This window comes from Zosterops lateralis (genome assembly GCF_965231275.1).
Source record: "Zosterops lateralis genome assembly, chromosome: 5".
Taxonomy (NCBI): Eukaryota; Metazoa; Chordata; class Aves; order Passeriformes; family Zosteropidae; genus Zosterops; species Zosterops lateralis.
Genome location: NC_139766.1, coordinates 48,249,428 through 48,275,164, shown reverse-complemented (window position 1 = coordinate 48,275,164; position 25,737 = coordinate 48,249,428). Strand labels below are relative to the sequence as shown.

Sequence of the window (25,737 nt, the reverse complement as noted above, 5' to 3'; positions counted from 1 at the left end):
AAAAGTAGGGTATGATTAAAAGGCCTTTTCAAATACTGACAGTGAAAACATGGAAATTGGAACTGAAAGAAATATCAGCAGTATTTTTCAAAGGCAGATAGAATACAATTATATATTATTAATACAAGTGTAATGTGACCTGCCCTCAAGGGTAAATATCTACACTATTAGCATACCATAAAGTGATTGCATTTTTTTTTTCCTTGTGCAAGAAGATCAACTTCTTCATGTCCAAGAGTAGGAAATGATAACCACTTTACCAGATAGGTAACATTTCCTCATAGGACTTCATCACTGGAATAAAAAAGAAAATATCAAAATGCTACAGAATCTGCCTAAATCCCTCAATCAAGCAGAACTTACATTAATAGAAATTTGCATTTTTCATATCCTACTATAGATTCCTTTCACTATGCTTATATGTATTAAAGCAGGTATCAAGAAGCTCTGCTTAGTTGTCTATTATACAAATGACATATAATTGTTTAATGCCTAAGTAGTTTTAACTCACTTAGAAAAGAGGTGTTTTGCTTTTGGAATTTTGTTCATCACAGACCTGGACACTGGTTTAAAGAGAGATGTTTCTTTTGAGTTTTACTGTCATTGTAGTTTTCATCCCTTTTAAGCCAGATCCTATTTTTCCTGCCAAAATGTGCAATTATTTAAGAAGTAGAAGACCCTGACTTAAACTTGTATCCTCCATACTGGCTTCCCAAGGGGGAATCACAATTAGACACTGGAGGGCAATTAAACAAACAACCTTGCAGCAAGTGCTTGCTTATCTTGTACTTGTCAGCAGGTACATAACACAGCTTTCCCCTCTGCCAGGGGCCCTTAAAGCTCTGAAAAATTGGAAACTCCTGTTTCAGCTGATTGTTTGGCAAATTGTTCTTGTGATACATTTGAATGCAGTTCTTTTGACTGCAGATAAAGATTATTTTTACAATATTTTAAAAACACAAACCACTGACAGATTTTTTTTAAAGTACAGTTTACTGTTGGCTAGTTGAGTGTCTTTATGCAAAGTCCATTCCAACAAAAAGAGCATGGTTTATTCCAACAGTTTGGATGAGGACTGAAAGAAAATAAAAGATGATTGTTTGCTGAATTGTCAGTGATACAAAACACTTCCATGAGGTCCATGCTCTGATATAATCTTCTATGAATACAATGAACTATCCAACCAAAGTTGCCATTCTGATGCAAGGGTGTTATTAAAATGAAAACCTGTTAGAAACAACTCCGAAGTCAACGTCAAAGATTAGGGAAGGAGATTTTTTAGTGTTAATTTTAAACACAGAAGATGTCCTATCCTCTGCTCTTCACTAAGAGGAACTTCAGTGGAAATTTTGTCTGAGAAAGCAGGATTGTAATTATTACTGCTCTTCGGATCCATAACAAGTTAAAAACTAGTGGGGATTATCTGCCTTGTCTCAAACACTGACAACACTATCTATGGCTTTCTGGAGCCACAGATAGTATTGTCAAATTTCTGAAGAGCACTTCAGTATCTGATGAACTTTCTGATCCTTTAATCTACTCTTCATGTTCTTTATTAATACTTTGAAGTAATAATAATTATTAGGCCAACAGATTAGAAAGCAAACTATCTGAGATTAATTCTGACCTTCAATCGCTTGCTATGCATCATCAGTAAATGACTTTTTCCTCAATTTCTCACTCATTCATCTCAACCATTAAGGATTGTTAAGAACCATTTACCACTCTTAAATGTGTTTGTATGGCAGAGTGCTAGTTTTGCAGCGGTCATCCACATTGCATTATTACACAGTGACACTTTTGGAGATGGTTCTGAAGTTCCATAGCATTTACGAGTTTTTCAGCTTAAACATGAGGCCCATATTCCAACATGAGTCAGTGAAGACCTATGTCTAGGTACTGATACGATATTCAACATTACTTCACACTTGACAGCCTTGGAAATTTAATTAAACACTCTAGAAAAGTTAAAAATTATGAATTGAGGAGTCATAGTACAAATAGTACAGTCATTTATTCTCTGCATCAATTATGACAGAGAGGTCTTTTAATTCAACTCCATTGAAACATGATTATTTATATTATACCTCCCACTAATAGCTACAGGAAAGTGGTGTTCGGCTTACAAAAAAACTTAACATTTAAATAAGAAGAAAAGATTCCTTCTACATGAACAACCAACAGATAAATAATGCAAGGCTAGGAACAATGACACCAGAAGGGATTAGAAACCTGTGAAGGGGTGGATTTACCAAAAAGGCAGAAGCAATAGCTGTGGTAGAACAGAGGAGCATGAGGTCTCCAGGCTGAGGAAAAGCCACATCCCACTCATCTGGATACCTCTGAACATCAGGTCACAGTGCCTTGCTCCAGATGGCACAGGAAGGAGGCAGTGAAGCCAGCAGAATAGGCACACCAATGGCACCACCATTCTTCCAAGACATAGTCTAGCTCTTAACCCTGAGAGCCCTTCTTTTGGAGGGTGAATTTACTATATTTAGAATAAAAGCAGTGTACCGAGAACACTGATACAAGAAGCAATTCCTCCAATCCCTCCCCTTGCAGCAGTCAGAATTGCAGTCAAAAAGTTTGGGCCTCTTTTGTTTTGGGACTTTAGTTTAATTGGAGGAGGTGGAGGTTGAAAGGGTGGGTATGAGCTGTTAATTTGTTTTTTAACTAATGATCCAGAAGACTTCAAGCACTAAAAAGTACAAGAATTCAGTTCCAGACTTCATATTTCCTATGCCAAAAATAAAAAATATATATACTCATTATCAATGAGTAACCACATCAAACAAATAAACCACTGTAGAAGGTTACTCTAAGTTTTAAGATGGTCTCGAGTTTGTTAAAAACCAAATTAGTACTATCAATGGTATTTTCTCAGATTTTTTTTTTTTTTATGTGAATACTTTCCGGGTTCCGCCCAACATAAGGATCTGGCAAAGATTGAAATAAAGCCAGAAGGACACTTTAATGCTTTCCAGCTCCCATTGAGCTTCTGGCATGCAACTTGTTCAGCTATCTGCGGGATGAGAAGGATAAAGTGGCAGGGAAAAGAGCACAGGCATGACAGCAGTTGGTCAAAGACAGCTCAACAAGGAGACCATTTATGACATTCAAAGCGTCAGACAGAGATGGAGGAGAAGAAAAGCACATCCTAATCTGGCACAGTCATGCTAGCTAGTGATCATTCTGATTTTAACTATTGTTCTATAGCATGAACCTGCACAAAACCTAAGCTTTTGGTTGTTTTTTGAAATGAATGTGTCCATAATTGACATTTTGAAGACACATTAGAAAAGGCCCATCTTGGATATATTCATAAAGTTGAATCTGCATGGTATTGAGTGTTTAGCAACTCTTGAGTTCATGGTCAGTCAAATATCTCCAGTGCTGCTTTACAGTAGACACAAGAAGAGCAAGAAGAGCAGAGAATTTGGTTGAAAACTGGTAGTAATCTGACACAGCTGCTATGTAACAGCTCATTAGTGGTTTCTGACAGCTTCTAAGGAAAGTTGGTAGATATTTATTTGGAATGAACACATATGGGGAACAATAGAATCATAAAAAAAGGCTAAGAGAAAAACAAAATAATCAAACAATGTGCATACAGTTGTTCAACACAATTGGGCTCTGGTACAACACACTTGATGTTCCCTTTCCTGTAAAAATAAGAATACAGGTGAAAGGAGTTATGTCTCATGTACAGTGAGCTTATAGTGGAAAAGAAGTAGCAAAATATTCATTCCCTTTTGACCTACAAGTTCAAGCATCTAGAAACTCAGTTGTCCAACAATGTAAGTAAATCTTCCTCAAATCCATTCTCCTTTTTCTGCCCACAAATTAAGATGATATTTTAATATCCTTTCTCCTTCTCCATGGGAACTATAACATGCCCTCTTGCAAGCTCTTCTTTTCAAAAGAAGCTCGTAACAAGAGAAACTGGATTTATGCCTAAACCTTGTGACAGAAAATATTTATTATTTTCTTTTATTTTTTTCTACATTTCATTGTTCCTCTTAAGAAATTAGGTGGACAGCTTGAAGAGGGGTGTAAAAGACTGTGCTTGGCAGACATAAGGCAAGATTAGTAGAAGGCCAGAGGGATTACAAGATACAGCAGGCTAAAGAGTTGCAGCATGAAACCTCATATAAGGGACAGAGGCAATGAATTGACAATGGTAGGGACAAGCCTGTAAAAACAGGGCAGACAGAAGAACTAAGAGGGAGTGAGGGCAGGGGAAACCTTTAAACCTGTCATTCATCTTCTTACCAACCATATTTCATTTACTCAAAAAGTTATTTACTCTATTTTTGTTTTTATTAGTTGGTTGAATTTTTTTTATTTTATAGTTGTAACACCCTGCCTTAATCTTTAAAGCATGGGAGTCCACTTTGTGGAAATCATAGGAGGTCTAAGGCAATCTTTGGTCACAAAGTGTTTTCTTACAGTTCGCAAGGATAACTTCCTTAACTGTGAGAAAAGCTACAATGAGAAAACAATCAAGAAAATGTTATTTTTTTTTTCTAGGTTTTTCTGGAAGTTCACTTTTTCTTATCTTTTTTTTTCCTTTTTTTTCCCATCTGCAGATATAAATTAATGAAGAGATGGTACCTCCCATGGAACAGATGTTTCCTACAGCTGAGGAAGGTGAAGAAGTACAAAGGAAAACAACTTTGTTGAATTATAGGATTTGGGGAGAGTTTATCTGGATTTTTTTTTTTCAAAGACATGTCTCTCAAAATGTCCATATTTTCTTCCATGGGTCAGTTTTAACATTGAAACACGCAATTCACATCAGAGCCATAAGATATTTTCTTTATGAATAAACCCTTTTGTTCTTCCCTTTTCTCCCCCAGGGTTCATAGAATAATTCAGACAGGACTTCTAATGTTCATCTGATTCCTTGTTCAAAGCAGGTTACATAGAACCTTGTCTAGGTGAATTTTTAATATCCCCAAGGATGGATATTTCACCCCCTCTCTGAGCAACTATTTAAAATATTTGACTATCCCTTGCTGTCAATATGATTTTTTTCTACTACCTAACAACTTCATTTGTTGCCACTTCTGTCTGTTGCCTCTTAGTTCTTGCTTTGTACCTCCAATAAGTGTTTGTCATCTCTTAACCGTCCCATCAGGTAGCTGTGGACAGACAAGTGGTCTCCCTGTAGCCTTCCCAAAGGCTGAACAAAGCTGGCTCTCTGCTCTTCTGCTTCAGGGCTACAGTTCTCTAATGATACTGGTGGCCATCCCATGGGCTCATTCCAGTGCATGGTCACACTTGCTTCATGTCCTCCTTCGTGTTCCCTAGGAACCTCAGGTCCTCTTTTGGAATAGTTGTCACTTAACCTTAAAGCAAAACAAAAACAACAACAACAACAACAATCATCATTTCAGGTAGGCACTCTTGTGCAAGATCCTACTGCTTTTCTTTAGCAGGGTCTTAAAATTCTATCAGTCCTCTTCCTGAAAAGTTTGTATCTGGTCTGAAATTGTGGAAAGGTGACTGGGCAAAGATTCAAAGAGCCTCAAAAATGCCCTTAGAATACAACAACTACAATTACAGCACTCCTGCATGTGTTATTGGGGCTATTCTACCATAACCTTGCATGATGAGTAATGAATCAGGTATCTTTACTTTCAGTTGAATGTCATGTCTTAATAATCATATTGCTATGGAAATTGAATTGATTCAATGTGAGCAATAAATAAGGACAATAATTCACTTGTTTCATTTACAAATTACTTTGGGCTGAAACAAAACTATTTAAAATGCTGATTTAAAAGGTCATCTAACCAATATTTATTACAGCCAAGGGACTTTTAGCTTACATAATACCAAGACACAGGAGGAATTTATAAAGAAACTCTTTTGACAGAAAGGCCTTCTGGGGAAAAGAATATGCTGTTCTCATCATGCATTTTAAAAAATATCTATTATTTATTAAAATATTTAAGCAACATTTACAATGTATTGTTCAACATTTTAATTTTACATGATGAATATTTACATTCCTGTGTTCATTTATTCAATTTTGCATATCAAAGATAAGTAAGTCTTCCCACAGTTAATTAGCATAAAAAACTATGATAGTTGTAGTAAAACTAATAGAGGCAGGTGGTGCTCATATGAACCTTTGACCTCCTCCCACAGCTGTACCTAGCCCTGCTTATCAAGATTAAACAAATCACCACCTCAGGCCTTGTTCAGAGGGTAAATGACAATACAGTTTTCTTTCAGGCATGGAAAGAAAATAGAGGAATTGAAAAAAAGTTTATAAATTAGAATTGTACTCTGCATTTGTTTTTCATCACAGGATGCCTTATTACCATTAAATTTTCTTATCTTGCCATGTTTTCTTCTTGTCTGATATTTAAAGGCTGTAAGGTCTGGAAGCAGACTGCTTCCCATTTAACTGTAATGCACAGTGTTCATTTCAGCAGGCATGTGCAAGGTATGCCAGCAATAAAACAGCCACTGAAATCTCTGAGATTCTTATCTATCACCCTCAATAATAAAATGCAATAACAGCACACTTTGTTTGGTAAGATTTTAAGAAGTTGTTTTCAATTCAGTCAATTTAAAAGCATCAATAGGTATGACAATCCATATATCCAAATGGACTCTCCAGTATACAGAACAGAGAGAAGAGGTAGTAACCTCTTATATAGGTTATATATAAGAGAGAGAACTCTTATATACAGAGAGAGAACTTAAAACATTAAGTTCTTGTACATCTAAAGTATGCAATAGTTTATCTGGATTTTTAGAGAGATTTTACATAGAATTCTCTTCTTTTATGTATTTTACACATTTTATATATATCCTAACACTCCACATTTTTAAGATGACAGAGAGCAGTCTGTGGCAAAATAAGTTTCTTTTTCAGAATTAACAGCACGTTTAAACATCCATTGTATTCCATACAGTACAGTTGGTACCAATTTGTGTGTGAGACAACTGTCTGATGGTGACATCAAAATCCATTCTTCAGAACCCTCAGAATTTTGATAAAGGACTGTAACTGGGAATTTATTCAAATTAGACTGTTAGGCTAGCTATGGAAATGCTTCAGTTCCTTCCAAGTTATGTTTTCAATGCAAAAAGGAAGAAAAAAAAAGCTTTTGGTTAATCAATCAGGAAAGGTATTCTGACCATGGCAAGGACAGGAGTTATTTTATTACTCATCTCTGTCTTGTACTTACTTTATACTGCTACTGCTCTCTGTAATAATATCACACTGGCATAACAAAACATATAAATCCCAGGATTTTTATATAAATGTTTACTTTCCACACATTTTCCTACCACCAGATAACAGTGCCCTGGGTAGGGGCTGGACCATGTGGCCACAGCAACTCTACTATTCCCAAAAAGACCCACGGATGTGCACACTTAACTTGGGTTATTCCTTCCGAAAGAGAAATAACTTACCATGAGGCAGTACAGTAAGAACTTGCACACACATGCAATTCCCAGGGGCCAGCTTGCTCTCTCTGTGATAAGATCACTCCACTACCAGTTTCTGAGTTTGCACCACTGCCCTCTGTGAGTGAATCAATGCTTTCCTTTTGAAAACACTCTGTACTAGAAGCTGTCAAGCAGCAGTTCCACAGAAAACCATTAGTAAGAACAGTATGTTAAGAGGAGATTGACACTATTTGATATAAAACACTCAAGGATTTTAATTTTTTTTTTCAGCCACAATGAAGAATCACTTGCAGTTTATGAGCAACAATTTTTAAAAAATGAAGATTCCAAGGCTCTCCCAGCAACAAAACAACACAGCACTCAGGGCTGACAGCTGACATAATAAATTTCAGCTGGGTAAAATTAGAAATGCCTCATATGTGGGAGCTTTTGGAATTGAATCTGCCTGGCAAAAATGCTAATGTTCTATATAAAAACACTTGTTCTAAGAGATTCTAAAGTACCTCACTACCACAGACATTTATTTCCATCTTTAGAAACTACAGTGAACCTGAATTTTTTGTTCAAGGCTTATACTCATACTTTGTTACAAGAAATGGTAATTTTCCTAAAGGGTTTTTTGGGGGGGGTTTGTTTTGGGTTTTGTTTTGTTTAATTTGAAATTACATTTTCTGTTAGGATTAGGTAAACATCCAACCTAGAATTACCTTCCATCTTCATACATTTCTTGCTGAAAATTCAAAAGTGTGCCTCTCCTAGGTTCTCTTGTTTCTCTGATATTCACAGCAAATGGTTGCTGCCAATAGTCATTGGAAATCCACAAAAAATACAGGTGATAGCTTTCAAACACAAAGCCCAAGCAGTGTATTAGAACCATCCACACATGTGCATTTCACACTTGCCAAACAGAAATGTAAAACGGATATTACTGTTTAATAATATGCACATTTTCAAACATCTAACAAGCCATTACCAACAATGGTGGGTATCAAAAATTTAAACTTAACAATGGTGAGCAGTATTATCTTTTGAAGAAAAAAGAGCTAAAACACAGTCTAGCAGTTTTAACCATGAAATGAGTTCTCACTAGAACTGTCTGCCTGCCTGTTGTTTATGATTTTCATATTCCAAGAGATTTTCTGTAATGAAGCCACAAAACCACCAGGCATTTACCCCTATTGGCTTTTCTGGAGTTCATAAACGCATAATCAGGAAATAAGTTGTTCCACTTTTCATATCAGTGTCCTGCTTGCGCTCCCCACAACCTTATAGGGAAGAAAAATTTGGAAATATCTAAATGTTGCTGCAAATATTGTTTCTTTGCCACTGCAGTCAGAGTGACAAATGCAATCTGGGAACTTCTGATCAGGACAAATTTTAGTAGAGATGAATATTTTCTGTAGAGTCCTTCCTGTGGATCAGCTCTATGCCACTGTATAGGTCCTCCTCGTATCTACAGTATCTCACCTGGATTCTCCTACATCAAGCCTTATTTTGTCTAAAGCACCTTTCAAAGGCTTGTGGCCTTTTTATGAAACAAGAAGAAAAGAAACCATTATATCTCTAGGTAATCTGCTTCAAGTCATAATCATGCTAACTACAAAAATACATTCCTATTTCTCATTTTAATTTCTTTGACCAACACTGCATGTTGGTGCTGTTTCTCTCTAGATCAGGATCTCTGTTCCTTCTCAACTTCAATGTAATTTGAGCACCACTCAGTTTCTTTTTTAATTAATTGAATGAATTACGGAGCATTTAAAAATCTACTTCTATAAAATGTTTTCCAGTTTTAAATTGATTTTGATCTTATTTTGATTTGGGTTTTTTGTATTTTTCTCTCCTTTGCTAACCTATGATAGAATCTAATGCCAGTCTTCATGGTTCTGTGGAACACCAGAATCCCACACCCCATCCTAATACTGCTCCTGGTGCCTGTTTATAGCAGTTAAGAACTGAAGCAGCCAATGCAATCACGCTGCAAATAAAGTTGCAATATTTTTCTCACTTCAGCACAATAATAGCTTTTAGTGATCACATTCTACAGCATGTGCATGCTATATTGATCATCCCACTATTTGAGCCACAGTGCTTATGAGGCAAAAAACCCAAACAAAAAAATTCCAACAGCATAAACTCATAAGATGAGCTTCACTGTGCTTGGTAACTATCAATGATGAAATGCTAAGGACTACCAAAGAGTCATTTTCTGAAACATAAGAATCTTGCATTTTGTCATTGCTCTGTGGAGAAGGAGGGCCAGCTTTATTTTTCAGAAGGCAAAAATCTAAACTAGGACTATGAAGTAAATTACTAGAATTCATAGTTTTGCATTACAGTAAGACCCCCTTCCAAGGCTCATCTTGTAAGCTATATTTCATTTATTCTGAGCAATGTATCTCTCCCAAGCTCTTAATGAAGCTACAAATGTCTTGATACTAATATCAGCTAAAAGACAAACTGTCTCAAAAGAGCAATGATTTTTAAAAAAGAAACCCAAAACAATGCAGTCCTCAATTGCCTTCCCTATAATTTTTAGCAATAGAAATAGAATTAATATCTTATAATCAGTTCCATATTCTGTTGCCTTGAGCAATACAGGTGCCCAAAATGCAGATGAAACTTAGAGTTCATACATACTTTCAGAGGTCATGTGTTTTGGGGTTGCTCCTTTTTTCTCCTTTCTAGTAATCTAAAAGACCCTTGACTATAAATTGTTCCTTCTAGCAACCACATGCCAGGATTTTGCTGGCTATTTTTATTCATTAATACCAGCTGCCTCACAGTGCCTGGATGTAACAGCAAAAATATGTATATATGTTTTAACCATATGGCAAAAACTGATGAAGACCTTTTATGTAGGATAATCCATATACCCAGAGTATATGAATCTCTTATGCAAAGGCCAGACTAAAAGGCCTGCTCTCCACTTGAACCTTCAAGGACTCACATCACTACAAGTTTCTGAGCCAAATCCAAAAGTGCCTGTTTGTAACACCCCCATTAAGTCAGAAGAGCAAATCCCTCTTCCATCAGTGTGTATTTTCTGCTCAAGTGGTGAACAGAAACTTTTGTCCAGGGGTAGATTTTACCATTGCACTTAAAGGTAAAAAAGCATAGGCTTCCTTCTAACAACCACTTGTCATGCTACACATTGGTTCCAAAAGTGTTCTGTTGCCATCATTGCTAAACAAACAAAATCAACTTTGAGATTATCTAATACCAAAGTTTAATACACAGATAAAAATTAAAATAGAAGAGATAGTTGCAAAAATAATGTATTCAAAGCACAGGATTTAATAATCTAAAGTATTAAATAGAGTCAAGGACATTAAATGCTAGCACATAATCAAGTGCAGAATGCTTTACTTCAGCTCATAATAAGTTTGCCCAAAATAACAAGCTTTGTACCTCTTAACCACAATAGTCCTGAACACAGAATCATAGGAGCATCAGAACAAAATGCAGAAATTCAAATAAGAGAGGCAAATGTGACTGACAGAAGAGTAACCAAAAAAGATGATGAAAATGTCATGGATGGGTTTATTCAGAGGTACTAGTGGAATCTTAAGATAAAGTAATTCCTGGAAGCTATACTGATTTCTTTTTCAAAAGGTTACAGACTATTCTATGTGACCTTTCTTTTCATTATGATCTTCATTTCAGTTAATAGATTATTTTCAATTCACTACATTTATAGTATGTAACAATAGAACTGGATTTCTTTTGTATACACAAGTGCATATACTCATGAGTTTTCTTTCATATCAGTTTCCCATTTCCTTCTTTACTACTGCTTCCAGGTATAAAACATTTCTTGTTAATATAGCCAACATAATTTCTAGCATAGGAGAAAAGGACATTCCAGCTCTATGAAATCTTGAGCATTCATTTGTGCTGCAACCTAATTAAAAAAATAGAGATGGAGAAAACCTTTGTATCATCTGGGACATAATGTCTTCAACATTTTCCATTTCTAAGCATGGGAAAAAGTTATACCTACTCAAAAAGTCAATTACAGAATTATCAGATCATAAAGGTTGGAAAAGATGTCCAAGATCCTCCAGTCCAACATTTGACTGAACACCACCATGCCAACTAAACCACAGAACAAAGTGCCATGTCCAGTTGTTTATCAAACACTTCCAGGAATGGTGACTCCACCACTTCGCTGGGCAGCCATTCCAATACTTGACAACCCTTTCAGTGGATAAATTCCTGCAGAACTCCTCCTTTATGAAATTCTGAACAATAATAAAACTTAATAGTGGTGAAAGTTTTTTACTTGTGACTTAGCAGGAAAGTTTTTCTCAGTGATATTATCTGTTCTCTCTGAGCCATTGCACATGCATCATGAACTTAAAACAAACTATTGCAAACCCACACTGAGTATGCTTCTCTGAGCAGAGATAATGTTATCTTGAATTCTAAAAATTTTCCCTTATGTGTCAAAGGTTGGCTTTGCTCTCCAGTGGCCATATTAAGAGGCCTAGGAGTTTTATTAAGGGAACTTTGACAACTGAAGTGAGTAACCTGAAAGTGTTTAAAATAATACTCTGCATAATCCCTTAATATTCAAGAAACACTCCAACCCTGGAAAAAAATACTGTTTGTCCTTCTTTACTGAATTTCATACTACCAGTTTGCAATACTCCAAGCTTAGTTGTCTAGAAAATATCTTTTTCCCAACCAGCAAAGAATGACAGGATCTGAAAATCCATGTTAAATTGTTTCTGCCAGAAGCTATGGCATCTGTCCTCTGTACAAAATAACTAGACTAACCAACCACTTGGCTTATTGAGCAATACGGCATCCAGCTCATTCTTTCATAGTTGTATTATCCTGCAAACCCAACAGGGATAATCAAATGGCTTTGCCACTGAAGAAAACAGATGAATCTCCAGAGAAACATATGTTGTGGTTAAGACACTTTCTCTCTTTTCCCATTTCTCTCTCTCCCTCTATCTCTCTACATGGATACACAAACACTTAAAAATACCTTGGTATTCTTTGAATGGGAACAACATTGAAGAAAAAAAATATGCCACTCAATTCTCATTTCACATTAAAAAAAATTATTAGTGGCAGAGCTTTTTTTGTAAGAGGAGGTCTCTTGTATTTCTCAGGATGTGATTCATACTAAATAACACATAGCACTAGCACTCTACAGAACTAATTCTGCAAGCCAAAAAGCATCAAAAACAATCTCACTTCTTGAGTGTAAATTAGTATAAAACTCATCTAGTAACATGATTTCACCATACTGAGTACCTCTTACTTACCCAACAGGCATTTTGTCCTGTGGAAACAGACCAGCATATCTAATCCAGTTTTCTAGTAAATGAGAAAAACATCACAACATGAAAAAATTAATGCAAACTTAGTTTGAAAAATAAATTGCTTCTAAAAACGGCTGAATATTTATGTCTGGTTTTAATGTTAATTGAAATGGTTAAGCCACAAGTAAAATAGTTTGGTTCATGGATGATAACTATAATTTAGTAGAAATCCAGAGAAACCAATAAATCAAAACTGACAGAAGTTAGATTTGACAAGTTCTTCTGAGAAGCAATGGAAAAACCTACCAAGCTATAGAATGATGAATCTAGTCTAATATTATCCACCTCATGCTCTGATGAAATAGAACCCTATAAAACTACATACCCAAAAAATGGAAATGCAAATTATTTTTTGCTTAGAACTTGAAATAAGAAAAAAAATATTAATTTAATTCACTATTTTCTTTTGACAGAAGTACCTGAGTGTCATTACACTAAACGTATGCTTCTGTCACAAGGAAATTAAACAAAGCACAAAAAAGCACACATCAGATATCTCCTTCTTCAGAAGATAAAATGGAGAGTAAAAAGAAGCATGTTTCAGAAGTTCTGCTCAGATATATATGACACTTCATGACTGTCTCCATAAAACAAAGCTTAAATAATCCTGTAATTAAATCCTATTCAGTTCCTGCTTTTTTATTTGGGCAAAAGATCAGAGCAAATGCAAATAAGCATGTCACATATGAACAGCAGGTCTGGCTGGTATTTAATTTTGAGGAAGACTTATACAGTCCTGCTTATTCAGCAGAACTTTGCAAAGAGAAAATTTTTACTCTTCTACATGTATTTACAGAGAATGTTCAATTTTACAAACTAAGACAGAAAGGGAAAAAGAAATCCCTCAGCAACCACTAAGTTTTCAACAATATTCTAATCCTCCAGTTAAGCCAGTCTAATATACAAGACAGCAAGGCTTGTTCAGCAGTGTCAGGAAAAGATCAAGTACTGACTCCTGCAGTGAAACCACAATGCACTTTCTTTGCACTTACAGAATTACTTTTCCAGGGACCAGATTCACCTCTGAACATAAGAGGGCATCTGCCAGCACTGACTGTGACAGAAAGTAAGTCCAAATGGCTTGAAAATCTACCAAAGCAAGAACATGCTTAAACAGCTGTTCCCATAGTAGCCTGATTTCAAGAAACCTACGTAGCATTTTGCACTTCGCCCATTAAATTAATCCCAGAGTGCTAAGGGCAGATCTGCTGTTAGCCCATTGGGAATGACATCTTCTAATTAGTGCAAGGTCAACAGCCCTCAGAGAGGCTCTGAGAGAGCCCAGAGACATGCTCATATGTAATAACCATTAATGTGCAAATTAAGTGTTATATTTTCAGGCTGGGTTGAAAATAGTCATAACCAGAGACAAAGGAAAAATCTGAAACATTAAGAAACTTACCACTTTACAAGTGCACTTTTCCATCGTCCTACAATTTAAAAGTGTTATTAATTAAAAAAAAATTAGTAGCTCTTGGATAACTGAAAATCAGTATAAAAACAAAAAATGGTGATGCTCGGTTCTTTGAACAAGCCTAATCTTTCAGCTTTTCTGCAATAATCTCTTTAATAAAGAAATCTGATTAACATTTCTTTAGTATTTTGTCTGTATTGATTTGAAATTTTTATGTTCTCCCATCTCCTGCACTCACTGCAGGATTGGCATGTTTCTACTTGGAAAAGAGTGGCCCTCTCTTTTGCTCTGTGCTTCCAACGAAGAATGTAAAAAATAAAGTCTTCTTGACTATTCCCCAGCTTGTGCACCAGTACCACGGATGGTGTTAGAACAGTTCTGTGAACACTTTGCAAATGAAATACTACTAGATGCAGCTTAATTATGTCATTCTGCAAACAATACAGCTTTCCTCGTTACCATGATTATTTATCATTTTACCTTGAAATACTGAGGAATCACAGCCTTTATGTCAGATTAGTAGCAAACAAGGTTTAATCTCCTTGATCTATGTTGCTCATAAGAGAAGCATTAAAGAGAACAAAATATAGAACAATGAAGAGATGAGGTCAAAAGATGAAGTATGTATTATTTAAAGACATCAAGAGAAAAAGGTAATTCACTTCTCCTCACTTTCATCAGTTCAACTGCTTCCATGTCACTTGAGTTTATACTGTGTTTCCTCAATTTTGAGGAGAAACCATTCTGATTGTTGTACCAACAAAAGGAATATAACATGGCAAGAAGAAAAAAACTACAAATAAATGTAGTGTTCTGCTTCCAGATCTGGCACAAGTTCTTTCAGCAGGCTTTACCCGTGCATTGCCACTTGGTGTTCCACAGATAAAATCTTCTATAACTAGAGCTAGAAGGAATGGAATTCAAGCAGTCACAAGTATTGCAACTGTCTTTACTATACGGCCACATCAAAAGAGCAGTTTCTGCCAAATACGGAAATATCTCAGGATATCTGGAGCTAAAGCTGTTCCAACCTTCACAGCTCTTGTGAAGAAACAAAGGTTAGCTGGGTTTGTTTGGGAGGGAAATATCTTTCTTTACAGTAGTTCCTGTGATGTTGTATTTTGTATTTATAACTTAAACAGCATTGGTAACACACCAGTATTTGAGCTATTGCTGGATATTTTGTGCATTTGCTGATTCTCAGCAAGTGGGTTGTTGACAGGAAGCCGTGACATAAAAAGCTGCAGCAGGAGCAGAGATGGTGAATTAGGACATTTTGGTTTATACTATAGTAACTTGTTTTCAGCTCCCCATACATGACGAGGGAGAGGGGGAAACCACATGCTCAAAACCACAGACCACAAAAACATGCTTCAGAAATAATAAAAATAGCAAAGCTCACTGAAAAACATGCTCAGAAAACCCAAAAATTTTAGCTGTGAGAGAGATTCAGCATCTGCCAGAGTAAAGAAGCAGCTGAGCCCAAAGAGAAGCAGCTCCTGGAGCCCCACAGTGATAGCTAGAGTCCAGGTAAAACCAAGGTAAGAAAGGTCAACACCATCAGGTCCAAGACCAATAATCTCAAAGCAGCTAAGATTAAAGCACAACCACATGGCAAAGAATGCTTTTCTAAAGAGAAAGGTAAATAGAAAAACATTCATACTCTACATGATTTCTTCTTACACAGACAAGGCTCAACATATTGTGTAGACAAGACTATTCTAAACATTCTACCTAACAAATGGCTCCTTTGGCTCCAACTCAGTAGGTAGAGCACAAGATATTCCAGATAGTTTTTTCTTTTTTTTTTTTTCTTGTTTTTTTGAATGCATCTATACTTTGCAATTTTACATAGACAAAATAATGAAAACTCAATTGTTCTTGTAGAGCAATGTTTAGTTTAACACTTGTAAGCTGCACTTCCCAGAAAGGCTCACAGACTACTGTTAAAAGATGACAGGGTGACTAATGTTTGCTAAAACAAACAAAAAACCCCCCTACATATCTGTAATAGTCAGCAAACAAAACAAAACAAGACTGTATGCTCCTTTTATACCGACCCCGACCAACATCAGAAAGTCCATTGTCAGAGAACACTCTCCAGTTCTTTATCTCAGTTTGCACAGATGACTGATGGATCTGTAAATGAATTCCCCATGAACTTCATGAATTCTCTTTTAGACTGCAATACTTCCCTTGGAACAACTGAGCCAAGAAAATTTTCAGCCTGAAACTATGGTAGTATCTTATGAGAAAAGGAAGAAAAAGATTCAAGAGGACAATGTATGCTGTTACAATATTGTGTGAATGTACAACATTTCGTTAAAACTGCACACGGAGATGGAGCAGACATTAAAAATTCCACAGGAATCACGAAATGCATAATAAATTCATACTGCAAAAAATCCTCTTCAATGTTGGAATTCTTGACATTAGTGGTAGTCTCCCTGGGGAGTATATGCAGTTACAAAACTCTCGGTTTAAGTGGGCAGACCTTCTTTAATTTGTACTGATCACTTTGTAAGCTGCATTTTTGTCTTTATTTGGCTTGTTAAGATAAGTCTGTTTCTTTGGAAAACCCAGTTGTGTCACATTTTAAAAAATAGTGGCTTACTCCTTTTCTGTCAAAATAAAAGCTCTATGTAGTCCAACATTCTGTCGCAGACTGAAAGAGAGCAGCTCAGGAAGCACTCAATATGGTCAGATTAATTTTTTCACAGGCAGACAGATCTTTCTTCAAATTCACACTGATAAACATCAAACATATCTTCCAGGTTAAAAATCCGAAAGTCAACATGGAAAAGAACCTACTTCCTTAGCACTTGCTTCAAGGTCCACAGACATGTAAGATAATAACCAAACCAAGAGTGCATAGAGAGGCTGAATTTTCTTTCATTACTTAAATAGTTACATAGGAACATCTCAAATGAGGAATTATTGCATACGGGTCAATTAAAAATTCAAATATTTATGTCTAAATGAAAACATGAGTTTGCTTGTTTGAAACTGTCTAGTGTAGGATTGGTCTAGATTGACCAGGATTTTCAGTTCTTTGCCAATTCCCATTCAGCAAGTTCTCAAACTGAAGACAATGCAAATGGTTGAATAAGAGAGAAAACATATTGGTCCCCTATGAAGGGGGGACACTTGCATAAATTAGGATTTTAATGTTTAATTTTTCAAGGACATTAAAAATGTGCACGTTTTAGGTAGAACATCCGGCTTTAAATTTGCATTTGAACTTTAATTTTGAGTATAGAAAACTCACAATATTCTTTTGAAGTTGTGCTAGTTGCTCTCACCCCACCAGTGGGGGTGCACAAAAAGCTGTGAGCAGACACAGCCAGGACAGCTGACCCTAGCTGATCCAAGGAATATCCCATACCATATGGAAGCATGCTTAGCATAAAAAGCTAGAGGAAGAAAAAAGAAGGAGGTTTACATTCACAGTGATGGTGTTTTTCTTACCAAGAACCCATTACACAGGATGGAGTCCTGATTTCCTGGGGATGGCTGAACACCTGCCTGCCCATAAGAAGCAGTGAATGAATTCCTTGTTTTCTTTGCTTGTGTGTGTGGCTATTGCTTTAGCTATTAAGCTGTCTTTATCTCAACACACAAATTTTCTCACTTTTACCCTTCTGATTCCCTCCCCCATACAGACATGGGGGGAGTGAGTGAGCAGATGTGTGGGGCTTAGTTGCCAGCTGGGGTTAAACCACATATTACAAGATGTGGGTTTTTATTGTCAATGCTTGAATAAGGTTATTCTGAAATTCTCCACCACCAAATAACCATCTTTAAGTACAGTTTTCTCCAGCCCATAAAGTATTTGACAAGATATTCTCACAACATGAATGAATCTCTGAACCAAAGGCTAATATGAAAAAGGAAGGAGAGTTGCTCTAAAAGCTGATGAAAATTCACCAATCTCTACATGAGACTGATATTTAGAAGACAACTTATTTGTACAGTAGGGAAAATGATCAAATTACAATAAGCAAAATAGCCAAGAATATTTAGAAAGAAAAACTTTAAAACTTAAATGTTCTTTGCAAATCCATTTCGTGGTAGAGCTCAGAAGTGTTCATGGATTTAAAAATACTCACAGCAAATCAGAAAAACTATGAAGAATCACTGTTATTCTGAGCGTCTCTAACTACCAAGTAAGGAATACGCATTTTTCTGTTTTCAGAAAGAAGGAGTATTTTTCCTTGAAGAAATTATGAACAAAAGAATTATAAATAACTGTCTCTAATGAAGAAGTGTCAATAATACTTAGCATTTTGCACTGTACTTATGATCTTGGCTCTGATGGTATGTTTATTGCTCTGCTGTCACATAGTACGATAGGAAATTTTTGCTCATATAACTACAACATTATCTTTCAGACAGTTTATATTTAAACTAGGATGCAGTAATAACACTAAACTTTTTCCTAGTGGAAAGTTAAACATGAACTTGTCTCATAATTGTCTTCATTGTCTGGAAACAATTGAATCAAATCATTAAAATATTATTTTTCACAGGTCGTAGATGAACTATAAACAAGGCAGAACTCAATAACACATGAGCAATCCTGCAAATAACCTTCCATTGACTAATCAACTACAGTTTTCCATTCTAGAGCAGGCAGCCCATCTGAACCCAATCTTTAGGGGTAAAGGATTTTCTTCTGCTTCCACTTAAATCTTTGAGAAAGCTGTCAATGAAATCAAATTAATAAAACAAAAGCGTAAATAATTTCTCATTCTCTGAGGAGCACTGTTGAAATCAGAGAAATGTTTTCATGTTAAGAGTAGGTTTGTCCTAAAAAACCCATCATGTTTTATAATAAATAAAATGTACTGACAGTGTTTAGGGAACATTAACATACGGATACTCGTGTCTCATCTGTCTCACTGCAATTGTTGCAATAAACTTTACTATCAATCATTACAAAAAATAATTGAATTAGACCACAACAATTCAGGCATAAGTCATCTGGGTGGAAAGCCTGGAGATCTTCAGGTGCTCAGCAAAATATAAAAACTCAGCTTGGACTGAAAGGGGTTTTTTTAAACATGCACCATAACTGCTATTATGAGATGAAAATAAATGGATATGGCCAAAATATTTGTATTCTTCTCATATGATGAAATTTACAGTGATGAACGTAGGACTCCACAGAAAAAACAGCTTTGCTTGCAGAGGATAAAAGCAAGATTTGGGCACTATTTCCAGCCCACTAAAGTTTATACTGAAACTCATATTTTTTCCTCATTTTATACAAAGACAGGTATCACTCTTCAAAGCATTGTGTAGATGGATTTTAACATGATGGCCGGGTGACTACTCTTATACTGGATCCAAGGCTACTTGAGTTTTATGGCATATAAAATCTCTGTACTCTCTGTTTAAAGTTGGAGCCACTAACAGTCTAAGAATTCCAGATGTGGCTTTAAAGCTGTGTTTTCTAGCTTTCAGTGTAGTTGCCTTACCCCTCAACTTCAAAATTATATCAAGATGAGGTTTCTAGGGCAAACAGTTTGGAAATACTGAATGCATGATTCTGGCTCATGAGCATATATAATCTCCACAGAGAAGAAAAAAGTGATTTTAATAAAGACTAAGTAATGAAAAGGGATACAGGTAAAAAAAAATAATTTCACAAGAACAGACACAGAGCTTGCAGGAGAAACAAAGAAACCCCTTCAATGGACACTTCAAAAGCCTAGTAAAAATCCAGCTATATTCATAATCAAAACATTTTTTGTGAATGAAAAAGCTAATTTAAAAGAGGCACTGGTATTCCAGCCCTCAGGCTTTCTCCAAGGTAAAAACAACACAAATGAGCAGAAACTTCTGCACAGCCACCCTCTAAATCACATGTTTACCTGATACTTGTTTGGCTGCTGTCAAGGAACTCTCATATCCATCAAACTGGCCATTGAAGGCTTTAAATTTCCCCTTAGCAATCTAGCTTCTCAGCTCCATCCATAATAACCAAGCATGGAAAAAAAAATGGAACCAGAGTCACTCGTTAATAGCATTTAAATCAATAATTTTGGTAAGCAAGGTTTGAAGGCCAGTTCCAAAGGACAAACAAAATACTTATTCTGAGCTATCGGTTGCTTTCATTGCAGTGTTTAATTTGGCCATCTCACTCCAGGCTGAAGTCCCTGGCTTTTTATGCGTGATGATGAAGGAATTCTGTGTCAAGGTTGAGTAGAATACCATCTCTACACTTTTCTTACAAACATTCTAACACCACAGTAAATCTCATTCCTATAGACATACATGCAAAGTTATATGAAGATCCAATTTTCATCTTCTTTTTTCCTTATCAATTCTCTCATATTAAGTGAAGGATTAGTTTTACCTTTCCCTGTCTTTGGAGATGGTCCCATAGATGAAGTAACAGATCTTCCGACTCACAGGGAAGCAGAGATGAGAGGTTTTTTCCATGTTCCTACAATCCCTAGCATGATAACTTTAAGGTACATGACTAGAATAAAAGGAATGCTGAAAGTCACAGACACACTTGCTGAAGCTGTAAACATTTACAGGAAAAGGGTGTAATACACTGATTAGCACCTTTAAACTGTTGGGAAGCAGAAATAATCTGGACTACACCATTAATATTTGTTTAAGATGCTGAAAGCAAATTTTATTCTTTTTCTAGCATGGAAAGACAGTAAGTTTAATGCTTTGAATGACCCACTTATGAAACTTTTTTAAATTAAACAAATATGAAACACAAGAGAGGTTCAAATTCAGGCAAATTATAGTATTGGCTACACAGATCACACTAGCCTTGTCTATTTCCACAACCACTATGCCAGGACAACCTCTCATTTCCTTCCCCCTCCTGACTTCTACTGCATTATTCCAGATGTAGAAGCTTGATTAGCTCCAAAGTGCATCTGAAAAACAATCTGGGACCAAGTCTGCATCCTCCATTTTGCATCTCTGATGCACTACCGAGTTGCTAGTGCTCAGATTTCCTATTGAAAGAAAAAAATCAGAAAGAAGTCAGCATCCTCAGCATATATCTGTTTTTACATCACAAGCTGTAGATCCTTATGTGAATAGTTACCCTGAGTATTCATGTTAATTTTTTTTAAAAAAGGCATAAAAGAAGTCACACAGGAAAAAATGAATTCTCAACCATGAGATCCTTTAGAAAAAGCTTCCATTTTTTCAAGTTGCTCATGGATACTGCAGGAATTATTTCACCTAGGAGATGATGCAATTTTGTACCATTCATTTAACCCTAAGGATTAGGGTTTGGTAAACTCCAGTTTGTTCATCCTGTAATTTGAAAAGCTGACTGTGTTTGTATCAGCCATATGGATTAAGAGTGTTACTACCTTCACAGATCACATGCCCAATACATCAAAATGATCCTCTGGAAGAGAATAATCATGTTGAGACTGTACAAAATGTACAAGATAATTGCCATAAAATATCCTGTGCCACAGTAGCAGGTAAAGAACCATTTATAGAGTAGATCAATGTAGAGGTAGGGGGAACACTTTTTGACATTCTCACCTTAATGAACAGAGTACAACTCCTCTTGACTTAAATAATCTTTAGAAAGATTACATGCTTGGAAGTTTGATTTTGTTGTTCTTTGTAACAATACACATATAAAACTGCTTAGATTTATGATTCCTGTGCATACTAGTATTTTTCCAGTTTTTAAAAAATAAGATTGTTTAGGAAATTAAGAAGCAAGACAACGTAGCATTTTATTTTTCCAGCTGCAAAGTTAGGATAACATTTGGTCAATGTAAGCAGGACCTATCTAACATGATCTCGAGGATAGGTCCTATCCTCATATGAGTTCACACAGTGATCCATGGATCACTTTATTTCTGTTGCACAACGTGTCCTGAGGGTGTTGCTCTTTGGTGACACAGCAGATGTGGGAAGGTGCATGTTTGGTGCAACAACCCTCACCTCACTAGTTCTGCTGCTGCCTTCTGCAGGACACCCAACTGCTGTCTCAGAAGCACCTCAAATGCCATAGTATCCTTAATGAAGTTAAAGCTACTGTTGAAAATAGAATGTTAGGACTTGTCAACTGATAATGAATGCTATCCTCTGAGAGAAGGCAGGAAAAAGCTAAAGAGAGACAGTGGCAAACAAATAATTTTTGGTATGGTAGCCCTTTCTTGTGTGTATGACTTCCCTTAAATACGGCAGCTGAAGACAGAAGGAAAAAATATGAACTCTACAGTGAAAACTCTTATAATACAGGAATATATTGTTGTATAGAGCAAGTCCTGCCCACAAATTGATCACATGCTCCTGTTTCCAATTAGCATTATGCTGGGAATGCTGTGGCTTTCAGTTCACAAAAGCCTGCAGCCTCTTTAATACAGAGCCCTGCAAGAAATGCTTTGCAGAAGCACTATAACAACAACATGGGTTACATCTAGAAAACTAGATCTGCTTGTTATCACTGTAATAATTTGCCTAAAGGCATTCCTGCTTCTAAACTATTGTCACAGGATGATTCAAATTCACGTTCATCACTCCCATTCATCTTCCAGGCTTCATACAGCATTTTAAAAACATTAACTTCTGTAGACATTCACCAGTGTTTTCTATTCTGTCAAAATATTATCTTTCATCGCAGCTACCAAAAGACTCACACCTGACAGCAAAGAGTTCCAACTGCAACTTCCAATAGCAAATCCCATTTCGCAGCTGCCAACTCTAGTTCACCTTTGTGGTTAAACTTGAAGTTTTGCATGAACAGTTGCACATAGATGAATGGACTCTTTCTTCTGGATTTTGTACATCCTAAATACTGATACAATCTAAAAAGTCAAGTTTGAAGAAAATCTGTTTGTTCAGTGATTCGGAAGAAATAAGCTTGACACTACTAAAACAGTCTCAAGAAATTGTTGTGGTTTGCCAATGAACAAGTCTCTCGTTTTTTCCCAATTCCACCTTAGTGTCTATTAGAGGAAAGATTTCCACTAAAAGATACATTCTACATCTTTTCAGAGACAGAGGAAGAAAAGAGTAGATCAGTCTCAAAGAATTTGTCTTGAATGCTACTGTGAACAAGTAAATAAAGACTGCAAGTAGCATTCATCCCATTCATTACACAGATCCCCTCATCACAACCTTCCTGGCATCCAAAAAAATCTAGATGAACATATGCTTCATCCAGTCAGTATCAACATTCTAACAACAATTTTGAACTGGTTCTTTCCTTCTGTGAAACACTGTTTAATAAGAAAAAAGTAAGTTTCTGCGACAAGGATATGAGGTAGTTTCTAGCTAAGAGAGGTTATGGCTGTTTCACTAATTACCTTGAAAACACACCAATAGGTCAGTGTTACTTTACACTTGAAGAAATGTTTTACTTTTCGTTTCTTACATTTCTTCAGGATTTTTGAAGAATCATTAAAGAACATGTGCTTTGTCCTCAAAGCAAGCAAAGCCAACTCACAAGATTACTCTTTGGAGACCTTAAAATATAGACAGAAAATTAGTATCTGAACTAAGCATTTTTACCACAGGAAATGCCAAAATTGAAGGATTTTCTTTATTTTTTCTTTTGCAATGATTAAACATGAAATTAAGTTTGGGCTATCATGCTTTTAAAAAAGTTGTGGTAGATTGATTAAGTATATTTGGAATAAAAAACCGGTAAGTTACATCAAATGAAATAAAATATACCCTACTGACACCTATGGCAGCAAGCCTATACAAAAACAATATGTGATTTTGTTAACAACTCAAATTGAAAACTAGATACTTTCTTTTATTCATTACTTGGCCATCTTTACAGATCCACAGCAGAAGAGAATCACCATACAACTCAATATACTCCAAAATTAAACAAAGAAAGCAAAATTTTAATTATGCTACATTAAAAAAAGTTATGCTCTTTGATTACATATAGTCAGAAATTGATTTTAAGTGCTTTTGGAGATGATAATGATGAGATAAAGATGAAGACATTTTTACAGATATTTTGAAACATTCTTTACTTTTTTGATTTATAGATAATCTATCCATAGTTAAGGGATTAACTGTTACATTTTCTCCTACAAACTACTAAAACCAAACATTACCCAGCAGTTTAAATAACATATGAAAAAGCTGCATCTATTTAACAGCTGCAGAACTCAGGATAAAGGCAGTAAAATATAAAAAAAAAAAAAATAAAATACAAGAGTTAAAAATCCTACTGCAAGAATATTAACTGTAATAAAAGAGAAGACATTAAAACCAGCAGCTAGTTAGGTGCCAGGACATAATAGAACCCATAAGGGCAGGCAAAGAATGATGCTATGTTAGGAAGAAAGAGTCTGTTTTCAGAGAACTTCCTGACAGACACCACAACAAAGCAACATGAATGGTGACTGTGTGGTCCCCTTCTCGTAAATAAATCAGGCGTCAAAGGTTGATCTGCAGTTAATAAGAGGCCTAAGCCTTCTCCAAGGATTTGTAGTATTCTGTCAGCACAGTCCAAGCCTTCGGAGCCATGAAGCCTTCCGGCGGGTTTTGTCCTTCCCGAGCCAGCTTGCGCATGCGGGTCCCCGATATAAAATCAAAGTCTTCGTGGCTGAGAGAGTAGGGGTGGAGGAAAAGGGGGGAGAAGAAAACATAGTTTAAAAGCAGGCAAAGTTGCTCATATTCCTTCTACTTTCTTGATACTTTATACATTTTTTTCTTGGGAGTATCACGCTGTATAGGAGCTGTCACTTCAAGGCTGGAAATGCCAGTAAATCTCAAGAATATACATACTCTACAATATTCACCTTTGGTAACTCCTGAGGTTTTAGCAGCATGATGCACTGAATCCCTGTGGACTGAATTCAGCCTATGCCTTCATCGAGCCTGGCTTGCTCTCTGTGAGGAAACAAACTCCTGTTGAGGGAGAACCATCTCTCTACCTACTGTCTGAGCCCTCTGCCAAGGAAACAGCAGCCATCCTGATCTACACCTTGCCTTGCCAGGGCAGGAGACCAGCCTGATGAGCTGGTTGAATGTTCCCATGCTGGTTCAAGGAGGTCATTTCAGTGCCACTAGAGAATGTATAAAAAAAATTGTACAACATCTTAGTGAGAGACTGTTTGGGGAACAGAGAAAGTAAAAGCCTCAGAATCTAGAGGCAAGCTTCGCAGCTGTGCCATTGCAACACACTGAGCACACGTATATATATTTATGCACATCAATAATGCAGCATATACAGGTCAAAACAAAGAGAAAAGCAATGGAATAAAACAATACCTTCCCCTAAAGATGTTTTTTTTCCCTAAAAAACAAAATTCAGCTGGACAAATGCAAAACTGAACACAGATAAGGACTCTTTACCATTGTTAACATAAGAATCTAAATTATTATTAACTTCTCAGGTATGTGGTCATAAGCAGCAAAGGCTCCACAAATTAAATCACTCCTCACAGGACTGAACAGTAACAGCAAGACAAGAATGCCAGGGTTCTATCAAATGCTTCAAGGGAAAACATTATGTTTTTCTAAATTAAATATGCAATTTTACTTATGCCATTCGCTCAATTTGCAACATGTATGCAT

General features: G+C 36.2%; 1 protein-coding gene across 1 annotated transcript in view; it reads right to left on the bottom strand.

Annotated features, from left to right (window-relative positions):
* Window positions 1–23,935: 23,935 nt before the first annotated feature.
* The window catches only part of PAPSS1 (3'-phosphoadenosine 5'-phosphosulfate synthase 1), a 39,590-nt gene continuing 37,788 nt past the window's right edge, over window positions 23,936–25,737 (bottom strand). The window contains exon 12 of the mRNA XM_083862299.1: window positions 23,936–24,763. Coding sequence (XP_083718425.1) covers window positions 24,625–24,763 — 139 coding nt within the window. The 3' untranslated portion in view covers window positions 23,936–24,624. The remainder of the gene's footprint in view (window positions 24,764–25,737) is intronic.